This window comes from Drosophila erecta, unplaced genomic scaffold (assembly GCF_003286155.1).
Source record: "Drosophila erecta strain 14021-0224.00,06,07 unplaced genomic scaffold, DereRS2 tig00000021-arrow-pilon, whole genome shotgun sequence".
Classification (NCBI taxonomy): Eukaryota; Metazoa; Arthropoda; class Insecta; order Diptera; family Drosophilidae; genus Drosophila; species Drosophila erecta.
The window spans coordinates 8,739,154-8,762,060 of NW_020825198.1; the positions used below are offsets into that span (position 1 = coordinate 8,739,154).

Below are 22,907 nucleotides of genomic sequence, written 5' to 3' on the forward strand. Positions count from 1 at the left end.
CGCAGAATTGTTGTGGCTAACGATGTGTTGAAAAGTCGATACCAAAACAAGCTTTTGAATTTAATCAAATTTACACTGACGTAGAACCCAGTGCTCAACTCGAAATAGTTACGCCTCAATAGATTCAGTCCCACAAGGTTTCCACACCCTGCCGAAAACCCAAAGTCAATATCCAAATTGGAAACGGAATCAACATTGTTGCCAGATTTCAACGAGCGTCCGGCTCCGAATCCAAATCCAAATCCAAATTGCACAACTAGCCAAGGGAATCAACGAAATTTGTTTATGCAACTTTGCTCAATCGCCGTCCGTCAATCAGTGTGTAAATTTTGAGTTTGTAAATTTTGAGTGTGTAAATTTTGAGTGTGTAAATTTTGTTGTTGCGATAAGAAATCGCCTGGCATCGATGAAAAGATATCTCAGAAATCAGAATGCTTGCCGGCCATAAAATGGAAAATAAATAAATAAAGCGGCAAACTATTACAACATTTGTGATGTTTATTAATACGAAATTAAGTAGCTGCCGTTAACACGCAGCGCAGTCGGTGGGTCAGCCCCCGACAAGCGATCCCGTCGCTCCACCGAACAACTGATCAGGCAGACCACCAACCCACCTCCAATCCGCTGAACCACCGAACCACCCAACCATCGATCCACCAAGGTGTTGTTTTCGATGGATGCTTCGGATGGGTGGGTGGGCCCACATGGACGTACGGTGGCCCACAAACAGCGCTTTCATCTTTTCGTAATTAGGCGAGCGCTGAGACTGATAGATAAAAAGATAGATGTACCGATGGATGGAATGGATACAGATACAGATACAACTACAGCTACAGATACGGATCCGACTTGATGGTGCTTTGTGTATGGGGCAGTGCGCTAGACAGATGAAAATTAAAACACCAGCCGAGAAAATGTTTACACATACGCTCCCATAAATCCAATCCATTGACTTGAATGTCTTTATTTCAGATAGTTTTGGCTGAATTGATTACTAGAATATTTCAACTATTTGATGACAAAGATGGGACGACATATGATGAAAGCATTCCTTTTGGCAATGTATCTCAATTAAATATTTGAAATAAGAGAATATTATAAATATATTTTACTCCTCTGCTGCCTAATCAGAACTCCTCGAAGCTTTCTAGGTTATAAAGTGCAATTACATGCAAAGCAGTGTTGTACAAATAGTTTGATATTGCTAATCGGACACTAATTCATTGCAGATCGGCAAGTTGGAAGATATTGGTAAGAACATCCAAGCTTCGTCTAGTTGGCCTGTTTGAACCAAATTCAAACGCCAGACGTGCTGGCCACCAGCTGTCGGCACACACACACTCGGTGGCAAGCACACAGACGCACTTTCAGCAAGCCAATTGGACTACCCCACCCCCTTCCCCCCTTCCCCGCGCCCAGTTTTTTATTTTGGAAATTCTAAGGCTTTTGTGTGTATGTTGTTGGTCCGGAGAAGCCGGCGGGGGCGTTTATAATTAATTGTAATTGTCGTTGAAAGATTAATTTGGTTGCGCTTCAATGGCGCTTCATTGTCGGCCCGATCGGCCATTGTGCGGGTGGGGAAATCAATTTTATATAGTTTTCTAGTCTCGCTGCGAATGGGAATGAGTGAGTGAGTGAGTGTGCGGCTCTGTGGCACTGTGGCTCTGTGTGTCTGGTTGTTTTTTGTTTTGTTTCTCCGATTGCAGACGCACATAAATGTATATTTTATGCTGCGAAAAGTGCAATCAAGTGGTTAGAGGGCTAGGGGGTAGCACCAGCACACAATCTTCAAAGGGGCGACGACGGCCTGCTCAGCCGATCCCCTCCTCATCCTCCACAAGCCTCCACAACCTCCACAACCTCCTCCGCAGGCCCATTGAAATGGAGCATAAAAATTGTGGCTATAAATAAGAAAAGACCCTGCTGCTGTTGCTGCTGCTACTGCTGCTTGTTTTCGGTTTTTTCTCCTCTTTAATTTGGTTGTATTTTTTTGGGTGGAGGTGCGGCTGCATTTTCAAATCAAATTCAAAGTTGTTGCTGCCGAACATTTCCGCAGATCAAAGTCACAGCTTGACAAATTCTGTGGAAAAAAGCCAGCTGGTTGCCAAGTCGCTGCTGCTAATTGCTTTCATATCAGTTCCCCAGACTCCGCTGAATCCCCCGGACGCTCCAGACTCTCTAGATGCTCCAGACTCTCCAGACTTACCCCAAGCCCCCCGAAGAGAGTCTTCCCGAGAGATTCTTCTTTCTGATAACGACACCCCCGAGAGATGGTTGCCTTGCTCTCAACACCTGTAATTATCACTGGCCAAAAGTTTGAGTCACTGTTTGAAGTTTTTTGGGGCGAAGCGGGAAGATCCAGGTGTGTGGGTGGCTGGCTGGCTGGCTGGGGAACTGCCCTTTTGATTTCATTAACTCCATTTTCAGCCACCCTCCGGTCGTCTGGCTTGTTTTCCTTTTTCGCAATCGAGGCCGACAGGGCGCCAAGGAAAATCGCGGCCCTTTGATCTCTTCGCTCCCCGCATCTCATGCTCATCCATATGCCTCGCTCTCCTTTTGTAGTGCTTAACCAACAAACGTGGCGCCACGGAAAGATCTTCCACTGGTTGTTGCAGCTCTAATTAGGCACACTTTTGTGTCTAGAGGAAAATTTTTGGGGGCCAGAAGAATGGGGGAAGAATGCCATCAGGGTCTTTCTCCCCTTTTCGACTTGTCAGACGTTGTCGTCGCGCCGTCGACGGTTGTTGTTTAAAAATAAATTGCACATAAATTTATGAAACATGAAAGATTTCAAATAAATATTTCGTCATGTGAGAACACTCATCTCATCTGATAGTTTTCCACTGCGCACCTCTACACATTATCGATCCAACGCAATTTCCTTGGAAATATTAAAATCCACAAATTTCCAAAAACTACCCAAATGTTTAGACGTATTCACATCTTACCAGGAAGAAAAACATAGCTCCTATAAATGCAGAAAACAATATTTGCAATAACTAATTGCGAAAGACAAACAAACAAACGCTGGCAACATTTGCAGCCTCAATTTTGCTGCAAGGCGGCAACAAGTTGTCGTTGTTATTGTTGTTGTTATTGTTGTTGCCAGAGGCAAGTGCAACTCCGCTTCGCTCTTCTTCTTTTGCCGGCCAATCATCATCATTAGCCATGGCCATTTTTGGGTAAATAGTGCAACCCTCTTTGCATAATAATGTGGATCGGCGAGCGCATTTGGTGAAAAGCGCGAAACATGCAACATTTTTGTGTCTAAATAAAGATGCGCTGCGTCTGGCAACATCAACTGCAGCAGCTGCAACTGCAACAAGAGCAACTGCATCAGCAACCCGGTAGTTGCTGCCTGCCTGGGTAATCGCCGCTCGAAAGTGGCCACTTCACATCGGGTAATCGTTTCGCGATCGAGTGCAGATCGTCGAGGGGAAAAGTGAGTTATTTTCGAGGGAATAAACAGAAGGCTCCTTTGGTTATCATCAAAAATTACGATCATTATGCGACACTCCTTGTGAGTGAGTAAACTGGCTAGTTAAACAGGCTAGCCTGTCAAACTGAGTTGGAACTGCAATTTCTTAAAGTTGTATCGTAAATTTACTTGCTTGCACTTTATACTATATATTCTAGTTCCATTTGATTTTATCTTCTCTAATCTCTTCAGTGTGCCACTTCTGGTTATTAATTTATGGTATTAAATCTCAATTGTCCCTAGTTTGTTCATATTCCGCACTTGATAACTGCGCGTTTCTATTTATAACTTTGCCAATGGGGGAACTACTTTTGCACAAAAGTACGAATGTCTAGTCGTCATTACTCAGTGGGTTTTTATTTATTTTGGTCGGAAGAGCATCCGAAACATAACTACGTCATGGGCGTAAAGTTCGCACATTTCTTGGAAATTTGCGTGCGATAGCCACGATAAGATATGTTCCCATCTTATTTCCATCAGCACCCACATGTCGCGGAGCTCTTACTTTTGGGCCACGGCTAATACATGTATACTAGTTAACTGATTCCGAATTTGTCTCCCACATTTGGATCCGCTCATTTGCAATCACATCAGGCGTCAGTCGGTCGAGCAATGGCCCCCAGAAACCACATTTTGGTGTGATTTTGTGATTTTTCTGATTTTGTGATTTTATTTCTTGTGTCAACCAAAAACGAAAAATGATACAGAAACCGAGGCAAGTAAGGCAAGAAGGCGAAACAAAAACAAAACTGTCATAGGCTGGCCAGCAGATTTATAATGGGGCGCTCGACAACAAGTAAATGACTCGGCAGCGAATCGCGGCTGCTTCAAAGTTTCGCCCAGTGCGCGGTGGCATCATTAAAATGTAAAGAGTTGTGCGCACAATTTCAGCTGGGGAATTTATTTCATACGCAGCGTGGGAATTGCCCCTCAATTGTTTAGCAGGCGCCAAGAGCAGCGCACAAATTCTCTGGTCATTGTTGCTTTTCGGCCGCCGTGTTTCCTTTGCGCATTATAAACGCATTAACTAATGTCGAAAAAATAAACAAACGAAAATTGTTTGGAAAATCTTGGCTTGGTCGAACGTTCAATGAGCGAGCATCAAATAATCGCACAGCAGCTCAAGTTAACAACTTAGATGGCAAAGCTACGCATTTCAGCCCTTTTTCGCTTTGAATATGTGATGAGTTATATTATGTTTTTGAATTACATACTTTCAATACCAATCGGTTCCGAAAATCCACCGTCCACATTGCTCATACGCACTGTTGCCCGCGCGTAGAGGTGACGTCGCCGCCGTTTGACGGTTTGGTTGGGTGAGAGCGTGTCGAGCCAACTTTATGGTCTATGAAACGATCAAAAGTTTCTATGCCATCCGGCTTAATTGCGAACGCAAAAGCGTGAAACAGTTATCAAATGCCGTTAACTGCTTACTGCCGCAATATTTTCCCAACGATGCCCACGTGTCCGCTCGACTGCAACTAAATTGGCTGGTACTTAAGATCGCTGCCTCATTTTGTCGGCCAACCCATGCCGAATCGAAGGCAAAGGCTTATCAGGATCAGCAGTTGCGAACTTGGATGATCAGCCAGCTCGGGGGCATGGCATGCAAATTGAATTGATGCTGCTGCTGCTGCTTCTGCTGCTGCTTCTCAGTTTCTCGTCGGCTGCATGCCAGAAATTATAGCATAAATAGCTGAGGGATTCGGGCTCGAACTCGGGTGAAACAGGTGCCCCAGTCAGTTGGCAACACGTGCCCAGGGCGATGCTGCATCTGTCTCTTCTGCTCCTCCTGCTCCTGCTCCTGCTGCTTCTCGATGTGGCTAAATAATTACGTAATAAGTGGTTGGCAGGAGGCAGCCGCTCGATGGACAGTGGCCAAGGCAGGAGCACTCGGATGGCCGACAATTGCCCGGCTGTCAGCCAAAGTATGCCAAGAATTTCAAATGGTGAGGAGGAGCGGAGTGTGCTGGTGCTACATGGCCAGGTGAAAATGAACTGAGATGAGCGTGCAACCTGCCTCTGAGCTGCCTTAACGTTAATCTAATAATTGAAAGCTGGTTGCGAAAACAATGAGGTGGGGCAAAAGAACTTGACGATCTGGTATCTGAAGAGATAAACCACTAACTGAGTAACTCGCTGATGGAGATTGCCGGAGCAATTATCTAATAACTTAAGTCAATCTAAAAGTTGACGGATTCCACTTACTAAACTTGTTGTTTAACTCAAAACTATCTTAGTCATAGTAAGATAAAGATAAAAATGCGTAATTATTAAATTACTTGTTGATGCACGCTCGTTATTGGCACCATTTTGTATATGACACATATAGAACATGGTTTATATAGTCATTTGAACTGAAATAAACTAGTATTGAAGGTTAAAGAAAGAACCGAGGACTTGGCCTTTTCACATGCTGCCCCTCAAGAGTTACAACCAAATTGTCTGCGAACATAGCGATGTTGCTGCTGCGCCGGCAACATGTTGCTGCAGCTGCAATGTTGCTGCCACAACAGCCAAGCCATGAACACACAATCAATAATCGCATCGATAAAGATCGTTAAACGAAATGTTTTTATTTCTGGCCCCGACTGCCACGACAATTGCCGGCGACCAGGCCACATATGTTATATGAGTTATGGCAACGTCCTCGTCCAGCTGCTCCGCCCGCTCCACCCTCTCCCGCCGCCACACATGCGCAATGGCAATGGCTCACCTGACTGAAAGGCAACAGCCCCTCCAACCTGGCCACCTGGCCCCTTCCCCTGCCATTCCAGATGCAGTGCGTCTGGCGCGTTGTGCGGTAAATACGCTTTATGGGCTCCCGACAACGGCAACAACAGCGACTGCTCTATGCTAATTACGTCATGGGGACGACGCTTCGTACCTAATTTTGCATTGTGGGAACCGAAAACTGGAAATCCAAGATACCCCCGATTGCGTCCGCCTTGCATTTTCCAACTGCGGCAATAAAAAAAATGGGCACTGCTGTTGTTGCTGCTGCTGCTGCGCCGCAGCACCCAAACAAGCAACAAACAGCGGCAGCAACTGTTGCTGTTGCTATTTAAGCAAATGTGTCGCAGCCAAAGCCAAAGTCGCCGTTTGCTGCCTGCTGCACAGGGAGAAAATTATAATTTTTTCGCCAAGTTAATAAAGTGAAGTGTATGGCATCTGGACAGAAACAGAAATACAGCTGAAATGACATGAATTTCCAATGCATTTTTACTGTACTTTTCGACCTATGCACGTTAGTTCTCATAGAAGTTGCTCAAGAATCTGGTACATTTCTCGCAGTGTGCAGCTGGCGTCGCTGCCAATATCGACGACTTGGTTGTCGCATATAATGACTTTTTCGACTTGCAACTTCTTGTGGCTTTGCGCTTTTTTATGCTTTATGCGCTCGCTTTGGTCTCGTCGGCTGGTCAAGCATGTGGCGATGCTGATGTTGCAGTTGCTATTGCTGCTGGTGGCCATTGGATAGTTTCTAGTTGCCTTCTTTGTTGCAGGAGGCAGCAGCAGCAGCAGCAATTGCAGCAGCAACAGCAGCAGCAGCAAAAACAGTTGCTGTTTGTTTGCTGTGTGTGGCATGCAGCGACTACCTGGCCACTTGTTGCCGCTGTTATTATGGTTGCTGGTGGCAAGTTGAAATCATTTTCGTGTGTGTGAAAATATTTTGCGGCAGAATAGTAACAACTTGAATGCTGGTGGCAGATGCAACATGAGCTATAAGTTCTAACGAACCAATCCTTATTCTCTAATCTAATGCTTTCATAAGCTAATACAACAGTAAGGGTATATAGTTTTCGATTAATCTTAAGCTAAGTTAACCAAAATGCTATTTAATTAACCCCCTAGATTCCATAGTGTGCAGCCAAACCGCCTGTCAACTGAATTCTTGCAACGCGCTTGACCATCAAGAAGGCAAAAAAGTGAACAAAACCCGCCTCAATTATGACGCATTATGTCAGGCACTCGATGCTGTTTTCATTTTTAATGAAATATACTCATAAATGTCGTTAAGTGCTTTGCCAAATACTCGTTGAACAAAAAATGCGAATTAAATGCGCAAAAAATTACTTTTAGACACATTTAAATACCATTTAAATAGCTTTTGGGGCACAAGGTGAAGCCGAGAGGCTGGAATTGGTGGCCAACCGGTGGCAGTGGCGACTCGAGACTCGAGATCCGAGAAGCCTGCCACAGCAGCCACAAATTTGTAGCCAGCGGCGACGAATAAAATGCCGCACAAAAACAAAAATGCTGCTAAAAATGCAACTCCAACTTGTCCGAAATGGCTTTTGTGTGTGTGTGTGTGAGTGAGTGTAAGAGCACACAGATACACGGCCAGAGTTGAGTGTCTGTGTGGGCCAAACAAAGCTTGGGAACCAAAAAGGCCAACACGCGCTGAAACGTGGTTAAAGTGGCCATTGGGCAGGCGCGCGCGTTGACCGGCGGCAATTTCGATATAAAAATTTTGTTTTAGCACACGGTCACCTCGCCGGCCGGCGGAAATTCACAGGGGGGGGAGGGTTAACCACTTCAAACTGCAGATTGGGTGCAATTTGGCGGATGCTTCCGCCAATAAAACACATCTCTTCTTTATAGCGCAGCGCATACATCACTTTTCAGGGCCGATGAGCCGGTGGGTCGGAGGTGTTCTGGAATTTCCGCTGGCTAAGCGCTGGGAAATCCAGGTGTGCTCACGCCAAGTGACGAATTCGTCATAAGGACACGGGGTCAGGGGTCAACGGGGAATTTCCGGCCAGACATGTGGCCTGTCCGTTACCTGTCCGTTCTAAACGAACCGCTCTAAAAACGAAAACTGACTCCTCGGGGCGGTCTCAGATTAGTCGATTTTCCCACGCAGGTAAGTGAAATGCACGCTTCTTCTCGATTCTACAACTTTAACTTAAACTCATTAAAAAGAGTTGCTAGGGAATTATTGAGTCAACACAATCGCATCGATGGCGCGGATTAAGCCATTCAGTGGAGGCAAACAACTTCATGCGATTATGAGCGGGAAATGGACTAAATCGTCAGCTAAAAAGAAAATATGGCTCCACAGCAACGGGTGGGCAAAACCGGAGGCAGGGTGATTCGGGAGATTCAGAACAGGCTGCATATTTGCACACAGAAAAATTACACGCGTTGAGTAAAATATTTACAACTGAGAAAGTGTGTTTATAATACCAGAATGTATACAAAATGTGAAAGTAAATCAGTTCTGAAGGGAAGATTTTGAATAATTCAGAATGATTTCAACATTCCACCTAGGATTTATTCCCTGTGCACACATGTGGTCGATATCAAAGGCAAATTTCTCAACTTGCCATCGCGAATTCAGAAGGCAGACAGAACAGAGCGATCCGGCGATGGCGATCCAACGATCCAAAGATCCGACTCGACGACGACGACGACGACCAGGATGGCTTGCAATTTGATGCAGGGCGCTGCAGATGGGCAGGGGGTGACAGACAGTTTAATATACAGATACAGATGCAGCGATACAGAGGAGGAGCCCGCCTTGATACCCGATCCCCAACCTGATCCCCAACCTGATCCCCATCCTGATCCCCAGATCGAGGAGGTGTTGCTGCCACTGAAGTAGATAGATGAGCAGCCGCTCGGCTGGCATGTGGAATTATTAATGTTTGATGTAATTAATGCGTAATTAAGATAGCCAGTGGAGGAAAGGACAAGGGATCCATGGTCAGAGCAGCGATCCCGAACTCCTCTTGTTCTACTGGCTAGTCGCCACTAGCCTAGTTTCGTCGTGGTGAAAACTCAAAAACTAGTGGTATACGATTTTGGCCAACTCCGCCCATCGTTTTAATATTTAATATTTTTTTTTTGTGCTGAGTTCAAAGCGCCAGCGCCGCCAACGCAAATTGAATTGACTTGGCAGCCGAAAAAACAGAAAAAAAATTTGGAATGCGACTTGCTGGGAAGCTCGTGCTCCCAAGCCAACCATTAGCTGTGAAAATGATCCATGGGAAACTAATAATGAGTCCAAGCCGTACGAACCGAAATGATTTTTCAAATATCAATCAATTTCAATATCTATCTGTGCGTCGGTCGACTTGGTCGGTCGATCATTCCGCCGATCGGTTGGTCGCCGACTTTTTGGCCATTAATCTTGGCCGCGTGCGCAACTGTTGAAGCGCTTTTTTGTTTTTGTGGAGCAGAAGGTGGCCGAGGGCAGTGCGATTATGCGGGCAGAAATTAACAGCCAGCCAAAACAATTAGTCCGTCCGAACACATCTCTTATCATTTATCTTTTTACGAATGGCGTTTTGTTTTTGGTATTGGGGAATGTGCCGCAAGTGCCGCGCAAATTAACGCGAATGCTGAATGGCTAATTGAGGTGAAGTTTGGCAAAACGGGGGGCTATACTATCCTATATATAGATACTTATAAATAGCAACCAACTTAGCAGAGTCATGCTGGGACAAATTATCATATATCTCGGCATTATTTATGGCAGGGCATTTCACATTCGCCCTGGCCGAATTATTTGGATCAACTGCTTGAGGAAGCGCCACCTGAGGGGGCCTTTGATATCGCGCCGACACAGATCTGGACCCATTGATGGGTCCAATGAGAGACCAATGAGAGACCTTATGAATGCCATTCGGTTTATCCATTTATCCATTTCGGCGGCACGTTGCATATGCAATGCAACCGGCAATCAGATTATGTCACATCCGCTGCGAGTGCTCGAGTGGATGTGGATGGATCGGAACAGAGGGGCTTCATTGATCGCCCGGCTTCCGTTTATTCGTTTCTTTTTTCCTATCTGGCCAAGATTGCTCCATTAGCGCCACTTGGGGGATGGACCAGAAAAAGGCGACTGCTAGTGCAACTGAAATGCAAATTGCAGGCAAGGCTAACGAGCAGGGAGATTTTCTAGTTGGTTTGTTTTTCGAATTTACTTTTTTTTCCTCGAGCGGGGCGTTTTGTTTTTTGGCAAGCCTATGGCCTACACCCAACATTTCTTCCTACCAGCTCGAATGGCTTTCAGCTGCGTGATGTTGCTGCTGCCGATGTTGCTGCTCTGCTGTCGGCGCGGCCAGAAATAGCATAAAACTCATAAACGAGGCAAGCGAGTCGAGTCGCGAGGCAAGGCAAGGAAACATGGCATGCCATTTGAAAATTTCATTTCGTTATAATTTTCTATTTCCCGCATGCCAAACGGCCCGCCAGCCAGGTCCCAAGGGGCCCCTACACTCGCAGAAAATACCCATAAGTGGCCCTAACAACTAGGAGGCCTGCGGCCATTGTGGCCCCCATGATGGAAAAATGTTCTAGCTGGGATACTTGGGAAAATCACGGTTTGAAATCTCATACACAATTAAATATTGAAATCTTTCCAATAATTATTGTGTTGGAACAAACACAGAGATACATGGACAAGCCTTCTAGATTGATGAAATATATTCGTATTTGGAAAAAGCACTTTTCACTTGGAGCTGATTTCTTTGAGTGCCAGGCAATACTGAGTAGTGGAAGAGGGGCGGATTGGGCTGGTCTGGTCAGAGAGCTGAGTCAACCCCTTTACACTTACTACCTAAACGAACCAAGGTTCGTCATCTAGCGCCGCCATTCCTACTTAATTACCAAACAAAAAAAAAAATAAAAAAATAAAATCAACTAGAGCCATCACAGACAAGAAAACTAACGAAAACTTGTCTCTTCTCTGGCGTGACGCTAAATGAGCAAACCGCCCCCACCCACCGACGTGGAAAATCTTATGACCAGGTAGACCAGACACCCCCAAAAAAGATGAGATGAGATGCGATGCGATGCGATGAGCTGAGAAATGATGAATTGTGGGTGCCGTTGGGTAAGTTTGTCGCTTCCACTCGTAGGCGTTGACCTAAATATGCGAACTGCGCTGTGTCGCCGTTGAATGCTGTTGAAAAGCATTTTCCGCTCTGGCGTTTTCTTTCTGTTTTCCGTTTTGTAATCGCTTGCCAAACACAACACATTTCCCATTTCCTAGCAAGTGCAACCGGAGTGGAGAACCCAGAAGAGAAACCGAAACCAGAGTCGCAGGTTATCCATGCCGACTCAAGTAATGGAATCCCAGCAGCCAAGGTTCTCTGCGGTGTTTCTTGTCTTTTTTTGTGGTGTTGCGAGCTACAGAACACACCAGGTATTGCTTTACTCAATGAACAATCTTTTCGAGATTATGATTATTAGTGCTTTGGCAAGGTGACAAAATAGAGACCGCAGTGAGTAAATGAATATTCAATGCTGCGTGCGGCACAAGTGGCATATATATTATTATATAAGGCAGCGGCAAACATTTAAATATGTACTTGTATTTTCGGTAGGTCATATAATTAATTTTGTGTCAGCCACTGCCAGCTTGTCTCCGCTTTCGGATGGCCAGCCAAACCAATAAACAAATAAACAAATGAACCAAATCAGCAAACAACAAACATCGGGAGCTAAGCCGATGATTCTGCCTCGACTCCAACTTCTGCCAGATCAAATCATGTTTTATGAGCAGCTAATTTACTTAACACCTCGACAACAACAATAGCCAACAGAGCCGAAGAACAAACCGTAGTAGCCCCGCAGCTAAATACAAAAGATGTGACTTTTATTTATTTTTCACATGGCCCCTTCTTTGTTATTTCCCAGCTTATTTTATTATTTTTTTTTTTTCTGATTTTTTGATTTTTTCGCATATTCAAGTCACACTCTGGCCGGCGACTGACGTTCACGGCGTGGGTGTAAATTGGGCATAAAATGCGACCAGTTAATTCATGATACTACCGATTCAGTCAGGTTCGAAGGCATTTTAATTGGTTTCAAGCAGAGCGCAAGCTGCGTCGTCACACGGGGCGTATGCATAATAAACCCCTGCCACCGCCACCGCCTCCCCTCTCCCCCCTCGCTGATCGCGATCTGGGTCCACACCGAAAATAGTTCAGGTTGTAAAATAACCGATCCGAGTCAGATTTTGATTGATCTGAACGATTTGATTCCATTTCTCGGCTTTGATTGGACTATAGATTTTAACGATCTGGCTGACGATCTTCAGGCTTTATGGCCTCATATGCAAATTGGCCAGCTCTTGGCCAGCTCTTGGCCAGCTTTTGGCCAGCGAGGAAATTGGCAAAGTGAAAGGAGTTGACAGATTTCGCTATGCGGCTGTGTGGGTGGATTGATTAGTATGCATTTTCGATGAGTAATCAATTTTTATCGATTCCCAGGCATTTGCTGCGTTCGCAGTCAAAATAAATCAGTCGGGGCAAAAAGTAAATATCCTGTTAATGCTATATGTTCATTGATGAGGTCTGTGAAGTCCGAGAAGTCGGAGGAGCCGGAGCAGAAAGAGAGGGAAGGAAGCAATGGCCAGAAAGTAAATAAACACCAGATAATAAACCCAAAAAGACAAAGCGCAGAGAACAGCTGATTGCAGCTGATTTCGACGCGATCCAAAAAGGGTTGGGTCTTCAAAGGGGGCTATGTACATATGTAAGTGTATATGTAGGCATATCTCTGGGGATCTTGGGCATACCAGGGGGGTTTCTCTTTCTCCCCCCCTCCCCGTGCGCGGGAGCCATGACGGAAGAGCCAGAAGCTGAAACAGCAGCTAAGGAGCGATGTGGAGAGAGAGAAAATGAATTAAAAATCTAATTGCGCCCGCGATGAAACAAAGCACAACATCCAAGAGGGCGAAGACAATAAAGACAACAGCAACAAACATAAATAAATAAAACGAAAGGAAGTTAGCCCAAGGTAGTCGAAGTCTATATGCCCTGCCAACGGTTCATCCACCTATAATGCAAACTATGTTCCATACTCAACTGTTCAGATCGTTCTATGGAATATACAATTATAACATTTAAAGTTACCCTTGGTTTGCAAATATACAAGGCATATTGAGGATTAGGGAAACGCATTTCTACACTCATTGCCAACCAAAATTGGTAGGAGGCAGGGGGCCTCCATCGAGGGTGTGAAGAGAAGAGCAAGCAAGGAAAGGCGGCGGAGGCGGCGAGGGGCGGGGCCGGGTGATCGCACTTAGTCGCATTACAGACGCAAAACTCCATGAACCGCGACGCAAGAATAATTACAACAACAGCAGTGGGAGAAGAACGTAGGGTTGGGTTGGGTCCGCCAACCGCAAAGGTCGAATGCAGACAGCAGCAGCGGCGGCGAGAAGAACAAGAACAAGAACAACAACCACCACGATGACGATGACGTTGTGAGTTGCACATTGGAGCTAAGAAGACGGGCGGACAGAAATGAGTTTTCAAAGTTTTTCCCACTTTTGAGGGGGGAGGAAGGGAGTAGGGGAGTAGGGGAGAGGAAGCCGGGAGCAGCGAGCAAAGTTAATGCGAATTTAATTAAAATGTGCAACTAGCAACAGCAGAGGCAGCAGCAATAATAAATTCTAGATGTGAGCATTTTTGTTGCCCAGCAACCAAATTGAGTCGGGCACAAAGAAAAGAATCCAGCAGAAGAATCCGAAGAAGACCAGCGCCTAGACTCGCAAAACAACAACAACAACAACTGCAATCGCACAGGCGCATGCGCAACGTTCCCCTGCATGTGTGTGTGTGTGTGTGTGTGTGTGCGGCAGTGGTGTGAGTGTATTGCATAAAATTATTTCGGTCTGGTGAATATTAGCAGAGCGTGAAGTTGGCAAATAAGAAATTCAGCTGCAAAAAAGCAGCTAAATTTCATTCAACAACAACAGCAGCACGGAGAGTAGAAAGAGGCAGCTGCCACGGCGAGAAAGAGACGGCAAGAAGGTACGAGAAAGGTAATGGTAGGAAGCCGAAAGAAAGGTGGCAAGAGAAAGGGAGCAATTTTCGGAAGATTTCCATATCATATCTTTAAGATGAAAACAATATTTCCGATTCGCAGCCCAGCATAGTGGGTTCAATGATCTGCTTATCAAACCATCGCGATTCGAATAAGTTCGATTAAGTTGAATAATACTTTCTATGAAAACACCCAAGTTGGCTTAAAATCGAAATCCACTCACCATAATTTTCGCTCACAGCCATTTGGACCGCTCGCATCACTGCCTTGGTGACCCTCATGGGCTGGCCGAGGATGGTGAAGTTGCCGGGATTCGTCTGCTGCACGAACATCATGTAGGATATATCCGATGCCTGCTGCAGATCATTCCCGGACCGCAGCATGCCCCGCGGCAACAGTCGCTCCCTGTAGATGTCGCACTCGCCGCTGGAGTTGCTCAGCGCGAACTGCAATCGCACCAGTGTGGGCAGTTGCAGGTCGTGCTGCTGCTTGTACACCCTCTCCACCTTCATGGTGGCCGAGAAGTTGACCCGCCGATCGGCGGACATTGACTTGAAGACGCCCTGGAAAACGGTGGGCGCCGCATAGGCCAGTTGCTCGGGATCCCGGGCGGAGCAGTACCGCCCGGATCGCTGGTGACCCCCCCGATGCGTCCGTTGATGCTTCCTGCGCTGCTGCGGCTGCTGGTGGTTGTGATGTTTGTTGCTGCTCTTGTGCTGATGCTGCTGCTGCTGGCGGCGCTCCTTCTGCTGATCCAGCCGCTGGCGGCGATGGTCGCGCCTGTCCTGCTGCAACTGCTTCCGGTGGCCGGGTCGATGCTTCTGCCGGCTGCCGTTGGTATTGCTGCCATCCCGACGACTTCGCGCCGCCTGCTCCGGACTGCGATCCTCCGCCTGACTACCTGGCATCTCATAGGACTCAATGAGATAGCTCCGCACCGCCGCCTGGCTGCTGTAGTTGCTAGGCAATCGCGCTAAGCTCTCTGGCTGATGTGGCAGCTGTGTTGGTTGAATGTGGCGACGCATTTTGCTGCTCGCCGCCTCGCTGGGCATGCCATTGTATAATAAATTATATATTTGACTATTGATTAAAGTATTTGGAACTTTTTGCATTGACTGCTGCTGTTGCTGCTGCTGCTCTGGCTCCGCAGCCACATGTTGCTCCTGCTGAGCGGGTGAACTGCTGCCGGCGTCGAATACTGTTGCTGGCTTTAACTTAACATTGCTACGGCTACTAAGACTATTGCTGTTGAGGCTGAGCAGCCTACTTAAGATATTGTTGTCGATGTTGCTGCTGCTGCTGCTGCTACTGCTGCTGCCGCTTTCGGCGCTTTCACTGCTCCCGCTGCCGTTATCCGAACTCAGTGGTATATAGTAGCTGCTTTCTTCGGCACTGCCTTCCCATAATCTTGGAAGCTGCTGCTGTTGCTGCTGCTGCAGCAGCAGCTGCTGCGTCGTCGCCGCCGACGACAACACACATGTGTTTAGTAGCAACATGTAGCTGATAATTAGCAATATCAATGGCATTAGTTGCTTTTTTGTTTTTAGACTCCATTTGCGCAAATGTTGCGCATACATGGCGTCCTGCAAAGTTGTTGCTGCTATTGCCCCGACTTTATGTACAAAATCTCGATAGCGAGCGTTGCTGCTGCGCCTTGCTGCTGCTGCGTATTGCTGCGTGATGCTGCTGCTGCTGCTGCTGTTGGGGGTAGGTGTGTCCTGTGTCCTTGCAAATTTGCCTAAACGTGACAAATGCAAAATTCACTGCCTCGTCGTTGTGGCTTGTCGTATTTCCGTTTATCCTGCAAATACTTTCGATAGTTTCGTAGCATTTTGAGCGACAGCAGGGGCAAGAGAGAGACGGACTGTTCGAGAGCGATAGAGAGGGGGATAGTGTCTTTCGGACTGGTCTAACACACTGTATGCCTAGCATTAATTTATGAACACTTGGCCGCACTCGATAGTTGCTGTTGCTTTTGATGTTGCTGCTGTTGCTGTTGCTGCTTATTTTGGTGACTCATTTTTGTTATCTGAACAGAATTTCGCCGCGTTTCACTTGAGCGATCGCTAGGAGTCGACGCACGGCCACGCCCCGCTGCACGCCCCCCTCCCCCAAATCGGACGGGCCTAAGGTCGCGTGGCGTTTGATTTTTCCCCCACTTTTCTCGTAGCGCTTTTCCTCACGAGGCTTTTCACGCGCGCGATCGTTTCGTATCGCCTCGATTCGTGTTCGGATTCGTATTCGTATTCGTAATCGTATTCGTTTGTGCGGCTCGGATATTCGTATTCGTACTCGTACTCGTATTCGGCTTTAGCTTCGGCTGCCGCTCCTGCTGCTGCTGCTGCTGCTGCTGCTGTTGCGTTTGCTGATCTTGTAATTGTAATCCTCGCCGCCAGATATACGATAATGTTTGTCTGGCCGTATACGCGATATCTCGCCTATATAGCCGTAGTCGCACCCGTAGTGGCACCCGTAGTCGTAGCCGTAGTCTGATTCACGAGTCGTCTTTTCTGGCGCACACACCGCCGCAGATCTCTGATCTCTGATGACGAAGACGACGACGACGACGACGATGATGATGATGATGTTGGATGGCGGATGGTGTACGGCGATGATGATGTGCGATATAGCAGACGCGGACACTCACGCGTATCTCACGGATACGGATACACGGACGGGGCACACACAACACACACGTCTTCTAATTTTAGACAAAAGTAATTATAAAAGAAAAAACAGAGCAGAGTGCGCCGCGTTCAGCTTATACGCATGTATATCTTCTACTTTGGCTTTGGCTAGATATATATGCAATACATATATACCCGCATCTGTTTGTGTATTTGTGCACCTTTTCGATGTCTGCGTGCTCACTAGCCGATTATATAGAAAAGTCGTCGCAACAGTCGGCTCTAGTTATATATACATATATATTTTTTTTTGTGCATATATATATGCAACATGGGAACGAACGCACACAATCACACGCGCTGGCACGAGAATCGATCGTTTTTGTTTTATATATCTGTGCGTATATATGTCCATGTGATAAGTACATATACGAAGTGCAGACAGAAGTTGTTGCTTCAGGAGAGCCAAAATCTATGAAGATGCCGCGACTGTTGTTGCAGTGTTGTTGTTTTTATTGTTGTAGTTGCCAGTGCGGCTTTTTGTTTTTTATTTATTTCGCAAAAAGTCCGCTTTGCCGGGGAAAATCAGCAATACATCGCTTAATCTCTTTAGCACACTCTTAATGAAACCGAAAGTCCTTTTGCACGTTCGAACGATCGATTGATTTGGGCTCGATTTGCTTGGTGGTGCACTTCGGTTACTCCAGCTGGTGAAATTCACTGGTAACTTTTGATCTTGAAAATTAATGAATCAACGATATTTCACACAGAATTTCACTGATTTTAAAACACTCCACTCGCATATGCAGTTGTCTGGTTGATCTTTAATCAACGCCCTCAGTGAGTATCTGAACAATAATAATATTTGGCTATCTTTCGGATTGCCGACAATCGCGCGCCCGTTCCGTTGTCGTCGAATGGTTTCTGCGGACTGTCGGTGGAAACTAACTGATTGTGTATGTTGGTTTAAAATTATTCTTTTCTCTGCTCCTAACACAGTCGGAATTTCGTATAATTCTTTTTTTATTTGGGCGAACTCGCTCTACGGAGCGGCACAGGTCTGCTCGATTTGACGCCGCGAAAACGACTCAAACGTATCTCACAGATGCAGAGCAGCGCTGTGGCATTCCCAACGTATCTCACGGATACAACTCAAACGTATCTCACGACTCAAACGTATCTCACTGGTCGGAATTTGTTCGACTGCGTTCGGCCGTGTTCGAATATCTTCGGCACACTCTTTTCGCTCAAACGTTGAGTGTTTTCTTCAACGTTTTCTCACAGCAACGCCATCATTTTCTCAACCCTGCACTTTTCTCTCAACAATTGCGGGTGATCCAATTCATTACTTTATATGAATTACTTAAAGCCGATTTGTGGTTAACAATTGGGATATTTAATATGAACTATCAAGGGTGGCACAAGACCTTTAGCTAAACCTTTAGAAACCGCTTAAAAGTCTCTATAAGTATGCTTCACAATATGTTAATCTCTCCAGATCGGTAAACATTTTTGCCAAAAATATTTTAGATTTCCAACGTTCTCGTTTAGAGATTGTTTTTTTTTTTTCTAATTACCAGTGTTACAACATATTTAATAGAACCAAGTCCGATTTACTCTCTCTCTCTCTTTCGAAACATCACTTCCTTCCTCTGCTGTATGGATAATTTCTTACCGTGATAGGTCCAACAATTAGTGGTAGAAAAACTCCTATACCTTTCAACACCCACAACTTATTAAAAAATTCAATACCGTCGTCACACGTTAAAGTCAAAACTAAACTGAGAGGGCGATCGACCCGGTTGATGTTTATATACGAGGTATCTAATGACAATATTACCAATCCAATAGATAAAGATAGATAAGAGGGCAGTAGCCATTGGCTTGTGCACCAATTTCCAATAGCTTACTCATAATCTTCGAGCTTCTGATAGGCTACCGTAAATGATTTCCAGACGGAGGGTCTTTAAACATATTGCTCATAGGCAAAGAGTTCAAGTCCTAGTTAAATGAGTCATTCAAAGTACTTGAATGAAAGAATGCGTTTATGCTGCGTTTGCATAGGTTATATACTATAGACGATTTCATCTAACTTAATGGATTCCAATGAATTTGGATTCCTAACTGATATGTAAGTTTATATTACTGTGTGTCTAAAAGCAATGAGCAATAAGTAAATAAATATCCGAATTAATGAGAAATGCAAATGCATTACATTTTTATATTTATCGCCCATCGATTGATCACCTAACAAAACTCGTCAATCTCAATTTAGTTTTGCTTTCATCTAATAGATCTTCACTCAACGCTTTCGTTTGCTTTGACTTTGGTTCCGGATTTCCTCCCGTTTTTGATATTTTCCTATGATGACTGCGGCGGCGAGTCGTAGTTCTTCTGGGGGCTCAGCTTTTTTCCCATGATTATTTGCTTTATTGTCAAATGTCAAGCCCACAACAGCGACTACAGAAAAAACAAACTGCGGCAGGTGATTCCGTCCAGCGCTTGGAAGTCGTGTAAACTTAACGTTTTTTTTTTGCTTTTTTTTTTCTTACTTGCCCCAGCTGCTGATGTTTCACTCGCTGTTGTTGTTATTGTCAAACAAAGCTTCCACTTGTTCTACGCACAGCGCATAACAATAAAAGAAGCTGACAGACAAAAAACAAAACAAAAAAAAAGAAAAATAAAATAGAAAAAGCATAAAAGGGGGGTTAAGGTGGGGCAGCAGTGGTGTGGTGACAAGTGCGACAATTGTAAGAAAAACCAGAAGCAAAGAAGGGTTCAAAGTCGGCCACTTGTGACGGAGCTGGCCAACTTGGTCTACGTTTGTTGCCAGTTTCTGAATGAGCAAAACAGGTACTTACCCTACTTACCGCAACTAGCCAGCTGGCAACACAACCCAAAGCAAAACAAAACGCTACCAACTGATAGTGTTCTTATCGATTAGCCCAAATAGTTCATACCCGAAAAGCGCCCGGAAGCGGAAATAAAGCTCGACACCTGTCGCCGCTGCTCAGCGATCAGCGAGCAGCGTTCAGAGTTCAGAGTTCGGGCAGGTAGATAGATTGTCTTGAGTTTGGTAAGCACATATTTGAAAAGCTGCAAAGAGAGAGAGAGGCTCCATTGTCTAGTGCGGAAGGAAGTGGTGGAAGCAAACGTTGGACAAGCTGCAGAATCCAGGGATCCAGATCCCCTCACTCGGTTTTAGAACCTGGCTGACGACAGACAACAGCTGCCAAGCGCAGCGTCATTGTATCATCAACAAATACCCGCATATATACGTAAATACATATATACAAAAACAATGGCAACAAGAACAACAAGCCCACAACAATAACAAACATAACAACATGAACATTTTCCAAAAGCAATTTCAAAATGCGCGCAGGCGCAAACATCCAATTCCTATTTGTCGTCACGGGGGAGGCCGGTAATTTGGGATGGAACCGAGTTGGGAAAACAAACTAAAGAAAAACAATTTGGATTTAATTCCCACTAAGTAACTCCGTGAACTAAAGATCTTCATATACGTGTAGAAGGTTAAAATAAAAGAGTGCTCATACCACTATTTCCGCATTCACGCTATTAGCAACCATAAAATGAGATGCAAAATTCCATTCTAATAACGACTCTATTTCCGATTCAATTAGAGGTTTACTAGTTTACTCCTAATAGCTACCAACTACAACATTTCTATTTATAGAGACTATTTCGAAGACTGGTCAATAAACGCCTGCTTTTGAGCAATCTTTATGATTATGACATAAACAGACCGATAAGGATTGCTTGGTTTTTGCCTATCTACACTCTACACTCATTAAGCTAAAGTAAATGGGATTCAAATTTGTTGGCTAATGCACTTGTTGCACACGGCTCTCCGCTGGTGTTGAATGTTCGAGCAACAGGGTCTGTGCAACCGAAGACAAAGCCGTTATAGCGCTCTGATCCCATCTATCCGCCCTCGCCCAGTTCAGTTCAGCCCAGCCCAGCCCAGCCTATATACTCGTATCCCTCAGCCGACTGAGACGCCGCTAAATTGTGTTAAAAACCCAACAGCCAAAGTACAGAACGTAGAAACCTCAAGATCCGAGCGGCCAGATAAACTGCATGAGACAGAACGGAACGGAACGGAAAGGAAAGGAAAGTAAGGAGCGATCTGAACTTGGTGCAATCTTCCGCATTATGAGTAGCTGGCAGACTAAAGGCTAGAAGGCTAGATGGCTGCTTGACTGGGCTGGCTGAGAAAACGGCGAGGAAATGGAAATGGAAATGAAAATGCACTTGGCTTACAACAGATCGGGGCAGGTTGCTGGTGGCAGCGACATGTGGCCAGGGGCATGCAGTACGAGACTATCTGAAACTGGGCTCTAATTTCAATTGGGTTTCGTGGTTGTGGAAATTATTCAACAGCGCTAAGTACGCCCAGAGACTTGGAACTGGAACTGTCCGTCTGCCTGGCTGTCCATCCGTGTGTCTTTTATTTTATATATTGTCTGTTTTTTTTCTGCTTTTTCTGTGTTTTTTTTTCTTTCTTTCTGTGTGGGGGGCACCCACGCGTGACGTGACTCTTTGGTTTGGCTCTTCTATACCTGAGCCGCTTCCGTAAAAAGTTGCCGCCGTTGCCGTTGCCTCTACCGCTGCTGCTGCCGTTCCCATTCCTGCTCCCCTTTCCCATTCCCTTTCCCTTTCCGATTCCCATGGAAGGGCCATGGGCCATGGGCCATGGGTATATGGTATATGGCCATATTCCCTAACCATACCCCCGTCCATCTGCTCTGCGGTTGATTCTCTTCAAGTGCATTGAAGCAAGTTGAAGGCTATTTTTCAACTTCAAATGTTTGCTAAATGACTTTTGATGATTTGTGGTGAGCCGTTGAGCCGTTGAGCCGGCAAGCAAGCCGACTTTAACTCCGAGTTGAGGGTTGTGAGCAGGGGCACGATAAATTAATGATTATATTTATTTAATTTCACTCCGGGCCGAGTGTTGACTTGCCGTCTAATTAGCCCCGGGACCAACCAGTGTCACTGAGCTGTTCCGGTTTGGCCTACCATTGACTTACCATTTGCCCGATAACTTTCCCCCAAAACCAAACATATTCCGCACATCCTCAAAACGATTTACAACCCGGTGAGCTGGCACTTCCATGCTGAAGTGCGTTCAAGTGTTCAAGTGGATACAAACATCATACAATCTAAGCAAATATTGAATGTTTGCCTTATCTATGCTATGACGCCAGTCCCCCAAATCATGCAACTGATCCACAATGGGTATTCAAATGGGAAAAGCCCAGGTGACTCACATGCCTAATAAAGGGCAGAGCTTTGATCGACGGAGGACAATGAACGGTAGTGAGGCGGATATCTTATTCGCGCGTCCATTTCGCCTAGGGGGAGGTGACAGCTCATCGTGCTGATCTGATAATAAAACGCCTGACGTTTGACATTTTTTGGCAAACTTTTTGTTTGGCAAACTCAAGCACAAGACAACGACCAGACAGAAACAGAACAGAACAGAACAGAGTCGAGTCGAGTCGAGTTGAGTGAAGAGGTACGGTGACGGCGACACGTGAATTGCAGATAATCAGCGTCGTGTCTGGGCCTAAAAATATGCTCCATGTAATTAGCCCCGGCAAAGGGGACGCAGTGCGAAAGCAGTCCTTGAAATGCTCTTAATAAGTATCCTTCTTCAGAAGAGTTTCAAATTAAAGCAAGAATTAGAGGGAATTTTGAATGCAAGGCTTATAAATGTTATAAAGAAGAAAGTAATATAATAGAAATATTTCCTAATATTATGATAATGATAACTTATATACCTTCAAGAAACATTGAAACGTGCTGTTAACTGGCGACTTAATTTTAGCATTCAAGGGTATATAATATTCGTAGACTCGATCTGCGCTTTCCCTTTCCCATTTCCAGTGACTGCTCCAGACAAGAGCAATGTGGCAAAAATAACCAAAAACGTCTCGAGCTCCACACGAGTCACAATGAGGCGATGGATGGGCTATAAATAAAGAGTG

The 22,907-nt window shown here is 45.4% G+C and overlaps 1 protein-coding gene across 2 annotated transcripts in view; it reads right to left on the reverse strand.

The window, feature by feature from the left end:
* The window catches only part of LOC26526615 (protein vein), a 31,051-nt gene extending 13,769 nt beyond the window's left edge, over positions 1–17,282 (reverse strand). For both annotated transcript variants that reach the window (XM_026977099.1, XM_026977098.1), the window contains exon 1: positions 14,487–17,282. In XM_026977099.1, the coding sequence (XP_026832900.1) occupies positions 14,487–15,840 (1,354 nt within the window). In that variant the 5' untranslated portion in view covers positions 15,841–17,282. The remainder of the gene's footprint in view (positions 1–14,486) is intronic.
* Positions 17,283–22,907: the final 5,625 nt, after the last annotated feature.